Below are 9,501 nucleotides of genomic sequence, written 5' to 3'. Positions count from 1 at the left end.
GAACAACTGGGTACTCCACCATGACAACGCACGACCGCATACAGCTTACATTGTGCAGGAATTTTTGGCTAAAAACAAGATGGCAGTTGTTCCCCACCCACCGTACTCGCCAGACTTAGCTCCATGCGACTTCTTTCTCTTTCCCAAGATGAAAATCAAGTTGAATGGGCAAAGATTTGATACAGTTGAGGAAATTCAAGCGGAAACGCAGACGGTACTAAACACCCTAACACAGAAAGACTTCCAGGATGCATTTGAAAAGTGGTAGAAATGCTGTGATCGGTGTATGCATTCCCAAGGGGACTACTTTGAAGATGATGGTGCAGAATAAGATCTAGGTAAGATGTAATAGTTTTTATTAATATATTTCGGGAACTTTTGGATTGCACCACATATGTGGAATTAGTTCACCTGTTGAGGAAATGTGATCATAAACTCAATGTTCACCTTGAGAACAGTACAGTATTTACAGGCTTATCGAACAGAATACAAAACGACCCTATTGACTCAATAAGTGATGTCAATTTTGGTGAATTGAATGCTATCAGATCGTTTATTAGATACCACTGCTTCCCTTACCAAAAATAGTACCACATGCCACTGCCATTAAGTAGTTTTCTACATTTACTTTTACTTCATTTCTTCCAGGTCCAAACATTCTCATTAATATCTTTCAATCTCAGTTATTACCATGGAATGAGAAACTAATTTTCATAGGACTTGTAGGTACAGCTTATGAAGCCTACTTCCTTCACACTATTGTTAATGTGATGTTTTGGTATTGAAAATTTATAATCAATTAGTGACATGCAGTTAGTTCATGAGTTGATAGATATGCTGGACTCAGGTGCATGTAATTATACAGAATAAATATAATGCAGTTGCTATATCTATAAGTTGTACATTCGTGATATAAAAATTGTTAACAACTGATATCATGTTAATAATGACATTGTAAAATTGGATAGAATTCCCATCGAATTTTAGTAGCATTACTATTACAAATACATTTTTTAAATTTCAGATTCAGTTGTAAAACTGGAATTTACAATTTTTAAGGATTGCATCCTGTTGTGCATATACAGTGAACATATATAATTTTTTTACTGTCAAGGCAACACTACTTTATTATTTATTTATATAGCGTGCACTACATGTTTCGACCTCAAATGGGTCATCTATACTATTATTGAACTGCAATGCTAACATTCCCATTTTTATAAATGGTTTGTACAAGTTAGTTCCTATTCAGTTCACAATCCAGACAAAACTTAGACTAGACCTTGGTTAAAATTAACAATAAAATACAATAAAATAAGAAAAAAATCAGAATAAAAATTGTACATGTGATAAAGTCATATACATAACAATAGGTGAAACCTAATTTAATAATTTAATAATTAGGTGACCCTAAATCCAAAATTTGATACTTAAAAATGATTCATATATGATCTTTCAAAATGTTACAAGTTGTGAAAAAATTTGACGAAGTCTATGCATGGTCTACTGAAGTAACAAACACAAAGCTACTCACAGCCTATAACCTTATATATATATTCTTTGCTTTCCATCCTGAACAGGTTTTGTGACTGAATTACATTGAGTCTGAGTCTTTTAAATGAATGCAATTTCATGAGTGTTAATTCCGTAGTTTGCTTTGTTGTTCATATTGTGTTCTGAGCAGGTATAATTTATTGATTAACACATACCATGCTCCTTCAAACTAGTCAGCCAGTATGAACCTCAGCTAAAGAAGGGAGGTCAGGAGGATCAGCAGCGCAGCTGTGAGGCAAAGTTTTGTTATTCATCAAGTGTTGTTCCGTATTTGAACAGGGCAGGAATGCAGGTACTAGATTGACTACTGACTGTATGTGTGATGTCACTCCCAGCTCAAGTTTGCCAGCCCACAGTATTGTTATTACCAGCTCTAAGATATTAAATGATATTTTGGTGGTCTCTGGTGGCATAATATTCATGTCAAGTTTCATGAAAAGTGGTCACTTTATTCAGATTATTATTATTTTTTTCTCCTCATGAAAGGGAGAGACCGTGGAATTTTGAGGTTGGTAGTAGGTATTCTTTAAAATGTGTATATACGTATGTATTATTTGCTGGGGAAAGTGCCCATTCTTCATCTGTGACTTTTTTAAATAAAAAGATGGTAAAGCTATCCCTGTAACTGGCTGTGAAGATCTGTGGGGTTGGGTGACATTAAGGCTCCCACATTTTCTAGACAGTTGGCTCACAGATGGCGGTGAGGATGTGAGCCTCACACACCAGCCATCCTTTATTCCCAGGAATTTTTATGGTACTCATTTCTGTTAGAGCCTCAGTCAACCCCAGGGCCATAGTGCAGCTGTAAGGATTAGGTCAATTGAAAAACTCTTGGAATGAAACATATTGAAATTATCTAATTGGATATTTTTTGTGACAGTCTTATAAATGTATACTCCTGATCAACAGTCTTTTGTTTAGTGCCATTGTACCAAGTAGGGAACCCAACAGCCGTGGAAGCTGATTGGCCTCTAAACTCACACACTCACCACATTGTGACTGCTGAAGGATGAAATGGTTGCCAAACAGTGCTGCGGTGATGGCTGTATATAGGAGACCCTGTATTGTACAATGAAAACTGACTCAACTTCATGATCGAGTGGGTGGCATCCCTGCTTTGCATTTGGGAGGTTTGGGGTTGAAGTATTTGTCTGGAGACCATCTGTAGTGACTGNGCTGGGGGGTTTTTTTTTTTTTTTTCTGCAGTTTGTACAAATACCAATAACACAACTGCCCATCTGACATCCTGTCCCAGTTCATTATAAATCATCCAGTCATTTGATGGTAGGTAGTCTTAACTACTGACAGTGCCATGAAATAAACCATATATAAAGAAATGTAAAAACTCTTACACATGTATAGTAACCAGAAGAAAAGTGCAGCATATGCCATGAGACAGTGATTTTATGGTGACTGGACAGTGCAGAGTCATTACTAGCATAATGTTCACTTATTACCAGGGCCCGGATTTTGATGACATGTCACCTTTTTTTTTCCTTGTATCCTATGTGATGCTCTTAAATATATAAATCTCAGATATGAGCTGCTGGTTACAGAAATGTAAATTTCATAGGTAATTTTTTGTCATTTTTTTACATTTTTAGGTTTAAGGTAATTTTTTGGTAAATTTCTTTACTTTTAGGGGTATTTCTTGTCATTTTTGGCCATTTTATGGAATTTTTCTTCATATGTTTTCTGAAATGTGAATAACATGGAAGCAAAGTGTTCTTTCTTTTCTCCTTTAGCTCATTTTTCTGGATTCTTTCGGTCATCTTATAGGTCATTTTTTAATATTTTCAGGTCATCAAAATCCGGGCCCTGCATATTACATTTTTGGGTCATATTTTAGGTCATTTTTCTGGATTTTTTCGGTCATTTTATAGATCATTTTTTAAATATTTTCAGGTCATCAAAGTCTGGGCCCTGCTTATTACTATTACTTTAATTGATATTAACACGATATATTTATATCAGTTAGGAATGTCAGTTAATGTATTGCATGAATTCTTAATGGTTTGTTTTTACTTTTCATGCATTGTCTTGCTTAAGAAATTGGTATAGTTTAGAGTGGTTTTGTGTTCAGGAAATACTTACCCAGAACAGTGCCTCCTGCAGTGAATGACACCATCCATGATGGAAATATTATTGCATACATTGAATATAATATTGCTGCTATTATGGCTGCTGGTATGGGTGGGAAGAGCAGACGGCGGTCATCAAATGGCACCTGTGTGATCAAGTAGATAGGATCATGTTATGGCAGCTGTTTGACATAAAACTGTTTTATTCTCACAGCATGCGTGTGAAGTTTTTCTTCTGGAATGACATAAAACTGTTTTATTCTCACAGCATGCGTGTGAAGTTTTTCTTCTGGAATGTGATGCTATATAGTCCAGTAGGTCTTTACTGATGTTCCTCTGAAACCCAGATTTAGCAGAATATCCCAGAAGACAGTACTGACACAGAATATACCTGTTTATGAACTGCTGTCATGATTAGGTTCTGTGCTATGTAGGGATTGTGTTTCAGGCTTCGGTATGTGGTCAAGGTAGTTTTTGATAGAAGCACCTATTTGGTATAATTTCCATTTTGCCTTTGATAACATAATGTTAATGATTCTGCAGGTTATTGTGGGATCAAATTACAGCAGAGGGGGCCTCTGTCATCACTAGAGCTAGCTGGTCTCAAACATGAAATCTTCAGTACCTCATTCATAGATGGGATTTGTTACGGGGGCATATTGTTATTTGATTTCGGTGTTATCCATGGCCATGTTATCACCACATTCTTCTCAGCAAACCTGAACAAATTTCCTATAAATCTAGGAGCCACCTTCAGAAGCTCAAAGAATCAGAGTGAAAGGCAGAATAGCTTGTGTGAGATATTAGCCTTTTTATTAACAGTACTAGCTGTACCCGGCCACGCGTTGCTGTGGCAGATCGAGTGAATTAAAAAATTCTGTTGGATAATTAACCGCTTCATCTGCTTCCACAACAGTGTCGTCAGAGTTGTATGTGACTGCTTCGCATTGAATGTTAGACTGAATGATATTGTTAAGTTCGTAGACGTCTTTGTTCTTGGCCGCAAGAATAGCTCGTTCGCTCAGTCAATCGTGATTCTTATAATTGGTTTCAACATTGGGAAATACTTTTTCAACCAATTCTTCCTTTGACGTCACTAAATTGCAGAAGTTATGAGGCAATGAAATTCGTCCTGAGGTCAGATCAACCTGCACATTTCCGTTCCCAATTTCCAGCAATTGATGCGAGAATATCTCAGCTGATGGATCGTTTTGCAGCTGGACATGCATATTTGTAGTTAATTTTAATGTCTTTATGTGTCGCCACAAAGTAGAGCATTTCAGGCAAGCATTTATTTCGTCTGCTGGTGTCGATCGAGGAATTACAGGTAATGTTTACCTGAAATCCCCTGCAAGCAATATTAATGCATTCCCAAATGGTCTGATGTTTCCACGCAAATCTTGCAATGATTGATCAGAGCCTCGAGCGATTTTTTGTGCGCCATTGTGCATTCATCCCAAACAATAAGTTTGCATTTCTGCAATACCTTTCCCATGCCTGATCCTTTGGAAATGTTGCACGTGGGATTTTCAATGAACTGCATGTTCAATGGCAGTGACCTGGTAGCAATGTCGCAGCTATTCCGGACGACGCAAGAGCTAAGGCTATGTCATTTTGGGATCAAATTGTTGTCAGAATCAATCTAATTAGGAATGTTTTACCAGTTCCTCCAGGCGCATGTAAGAAGAAGATTTCTGCAACCCCGTTATTGAGAGTTTGCATGATTTGATCGTATATGCCTTTTTGCTCAAGTGTTAGCTTAGGAATATTTGATTGCACATACGACAAAAGATCACCCGTGTTGTAATTTTGTTCATGATGCAATTCTACATTGAACAAAGGAGCAGAAGATTGATTTGGTGATGGCATTCCCAATTGATTGAGAACTTTGTTCGTGATTTCTAAGCACAACTCCTCCATCATTATCAACGCCTCGTAGATTTCTGCTGTGAAAACCATGTTCATATTGGAATTATCCTTGCGCATTCGAAGGAAAATATCTTCAGCCATGTGCTGCTTTGTTGATTCCACGATTCCTACGCAACGACCCATTGTTATTGCATTGTCTCTGTGGGAACACTCCATGTATTTGTCGTAACCATGGAGATTCGATACAGTATCGCTACTGTTACTTCCTATGCAACGGTCTGTTCTAGCGTTTCCATAGGGGTCACTCTTCTGAATTCCAAATTTCAATTCCGGTTTTCAAAAGACGCATGTTTTTACCTGTCACAGGTGTGACATCTATATAATGGGTATATAAAAACACGTGTGCTCGAATGCAATGCTGTGTCAAAATTTCAAAGCAGTCGGTGAAGAACTTTCGGAGATCTTCGAGGGCTAACAAACCAACATTTACATTTTTATTTATATAGATGACAATTGAAACATCAGCATAGGCCGTGCCATATCTCAAGCGGTTAGTTGCTGGCTTCCCACCGCGGCGGCCCGGGTTCAATACCGGATCTGGTCAAGTGGGATTTGTGGTGGACAAAGTGGTGCTGGGGCAGGTTTTCTCTGAGTACTTTGGTTTCCCCTGCCAATCTTCATTCCACCAATTGGTCCACAGTCACCCTCGCCTAGCATCTGGGGCTAGTACAATAGGCCAAAAGTGGCCGCAGTACAAGGGACTTAGTCCCACCCCACTAGGAACAAAAAAAATCAGCATATATATTGTGTATAGACCCTTTGCTAAGAAGTGACTCTGTAAACATCAGCTGTTGCCAGTTATGCCCACACAACAATAGAGAATGTGTCACGATACATGATGCATACAGTAGTTGCCATGTAGTGCCCGTGGCATATGCGTGCACAGTGATATCGCACAACAATAGAAAAGGTTATGCAAACAATGTTCTCTGATGGTTCACTCTGAAGCCATATGACTTTGAGTGCAGTGCAGCTGAAGGTTCAGCTGTAGAGTGTTAACCAGCGGACAGTGCAAGTGGAAGCAGAAATGGAGAGCTGTTACCAAGTAAAGACCCATGTAAGTAGACTGAAAAGACTTAGTATTTAGTGATTTGTAGTATGGAAATCAGCAGTACTGTTAATAGTTGTTTGTAGTTATGACCTGTAAATGGTCATTAAATATATTCACCAATCCAAACCCCATCTGTAGTCACTAATAACACATGACAGTATAATGGCAAGTTCCTATAAAATTTTTGCGAAAACCCAACGTGCTGTTGCTAAGATGTGGGAAGGGGAAGGACAGTAGGGTGGAAAAATAAAAGGGAAGGAAAAAGAATATGGGATAAAGGTGAACAAGAGACAGAGGAAGAGAGAAATGGAAGAAGGGGGTGAGGGAACTTTTTTAGCGTGAAGGAGAGGGAGGAAAGAAGGGGGAGAGGGATGATAGGACAGACAAAGCAAGAAGTTCTGAGAAGAATTAATCACCTTCACTTCTGACGTGACACTGTTCTGGCTTTCAGGCATTACAGGGGGTCATGCAGACAGCAAGGTGCTTTTATAGCATTATTATATTTTTTTAGAAATAAGAAAAGTAAACTAGAAAGGGACCTAAAAGCAGTGAGGGAGAAAGTGGAAAGGAAGTAAAGATACAAGAGGGATGTAGGAAGGGAAGAACCACTAGCAGTAATATAACAGGAAGAAAATGCTAAGTGCCATCATGAAAATTGTAGGTGTCTGGAATCTGTAGAAACTCTTTCTTAGTATTATACTGAAATAGACTGTTACATACATTACAGTTGTTTTACCAGATAATTTTTTTTTTGTGGCAGAGGGGGCACCATCAGAACCCTTTTGTTATTCTCTATGTGTGTCTTATTTGTGAAATTTGTAGTACTTTCATGGTGCTCGAGATGGTTCAAGTTCGTATAGCAACAGGCGTGACCAGAGTGGTTTGAACGGCTGTTGTACTGCGATGTGGAAAGCAAATGGAAAAACTCCCACAGTATCACTTTTCCTGGATAGTCTCTTTCCAAAAACAGAGACACCATGTATGCGAACCAGAAGATGAGGAAGTAGACGTAAGGAGATTTTGGATGACCTTGGGGACAGAAGAGGATATTTTCATTTGAAGGAGAAAGCTCTAGATCGCATTAAGTGGAGGAACTGTTTTGGAAGAGACTGTGGACCTGTCATCTGACAGATTACTGATGATTGAATGAATGATATACATCTAATCATAATCTCCTCTTCTTGTTTCTTTTAAGTGATAATGAAATAAGCAATGTGCATTAAAATTTAAGATTCACAAAAGTGATTGATGAGTTTCATTTTCATGATTGACCAAATCTGTCAGGTTCCTTTTACAGTGTAGGACTGTTGTGACGAAGAAAACAGTGTTCTTATGTGTAACACCCTGTAGTGTGGATATGTGCCAAGATGTGGAGGAACCTGTTGCCTCCATCTTCAGGGCAGGAGAGGTACTTAATGCACCATACTACGCAGCGTCACGTCCCAGAAAACTGTAATCTTAATATTAACTCTGTGAGGACCCAGAATCTCTTATGACTGTTATGACATTTGAACATAATCTGGAATTACAGTTCAGTATATGATTTAAGGGTTTCATGGTGGTGAAGAGTTGGATTGTGGTCTTCAGGTTTTTACGTTATGTAGTCTGGAATATTATTGCAGTTGCAGCTGTTATTATCAAATTGTATTCTGATAATTGTGTTAGTTTAAAAACCGAACTTACCGAGCAGGATTTTCAAGTCATAATTCTTGTGATTTGTACTTAGAAGTTGCTTGGTTCAGACCTCAGCTGAGATGCTGGTTGTCCTGACTGAAGTTTTTCATGATTTTCCCTCAGTCTCTCCAGACAAATGCCAGGATGGTGCCATAGGTTTGGCCATGACTGTTTCTTCCTGCATCCTTTCTCATTTCTTATTTGCTATCCAGATATTCAGTTCTGTACAGTCTCAGTTGCTGGTAGTGTTGATAAATGAAGTATGTATAAGTAGATAAGAATAAGACGTGCATAACTGGAGAATTCTCCAATCAGATCTGCAAGTATACAGAAAATATGCCTCCATAGGTTGCTCAGAGCTAAAATGCTTGTGGTGTAGTTGTAACACTTGAGACTTGTATTCAGGTGTTCAGTTCAGATGTTGGCTGGGACACAAGCGATCCTGACCTAGGTTTTCTGGTTTCTCCCAGTCCCTCCAGTTAATCCATGATTTCTTCCTTCTAGATCCTTTCCAATCTGTCATTCATTCATCACCCTGATCTGTCATCCTGATAAGGCAATGACCACTTCCGTAAATCCTTTCCAGTTTATTACCAGTCATGCTACTATTTGATGCTATATATTGTGTAAGATTTGAGGCTTTCACGGCGGTGACTATGAAGAAAGCAGTCTTCTGGGATTTGGCACCGTGTATATATGGTGTTAACCGACGTTTCGGAGGAACGTATCGCCTCTATCTTCAGGGTAGAAGAAAAAAAAATATAAGAATCTGCAAGTAAAGAGACCGTGAGAACCGGTAAAAGCAGACTGTGGAAAAATACACAGCTATGTGAGAGCAGTGAGGGAGAAGGGTGAAGGGCAAGTATACAAGTGAAAGCAGTAGTGTGGGAGGGGTTGGGGAAGGGAGCTAAGACAAGCATGGTTTTTGTGTAGGAGAGAGAAAAGGCAAGGTTGAAGGCTGGGCACCACCCGTGAGCTGAGGGGTGGGGGTTGTTATGTTGGTTGGTCATGGCCTGTGTGGCCTTCTGGATCTGGCGTCATATCCCGGTGGGGGTTTTTTAAGAGAACAGATGAGAGGTTTCCAAGACTTGCTCAGACAAAACCCCCCCTCTCTGTTCATATTTCCTGGATGCAGTTCAATCTCAATTGCCTCCCTAATAATGCGATCCATATAGCGGGTCTTGGTGGCGAGGATGGAGGTATTCTGAAGCT

General features: G+C 39.0%; 2 protein-coding genes across 10 annotated transcripts in view; one reads left to right on the top strand and one right to left on the bottom strand.

Moving 5' to 3' along the window:
• Nucleotides 1-9,501, top strand: part of LOC111872103 (NF-kappa-B inhibitor-interacting Ras-like protein) — a 148,359-nt gene that overhangs the window by 44,167 nt on the left and 94,691 nt on the right. The gene's annotated exons all lie outside the window — the stretch shown is intronic.
• Nucleotides 1-9,501, bottom strand: part of LOC111872101 (fatty acid 2-hydroxylase) — a 65,025-nt gene that overhangs the window by 6,483 nt on the left and 49,041 nt on the right. For all 6 annotated transcript variants that reach the window (XM_023865659.2, XM_023865660.2, XM_023865658.2 and 3 more), the window contains exon 5: nt 3,649-3,781. In XM_023865659.2, coding sequence (XP_023721427.1) covers nt 3,649-3,781 — 133 coding nt within the window. The remainder of the gene's footprint in view (nt 1-3,648; nt 3,782-9,501) is intronic.

This window comes from Cryptotermes secundus, unplaced genomic scaffold (genome assembly GCF_002891405.2).
Source record: "Cryptotermes secundus unplaced genomic scaffold, Csec_1.0 scaffold417, whole genome shotgun sequence".
Classification (NCBI taxonomy): Eukaryota; Metazoa; Arthropoda; class Insecta; order Blattodea; family Kalotermitidae; genus Cryptotermes; species Cryptotermes secundus.
Note: the sequence above shows the minus strand (reverse complement) of the source record. Positions and strands in the feature narration are given on the sequence as shown.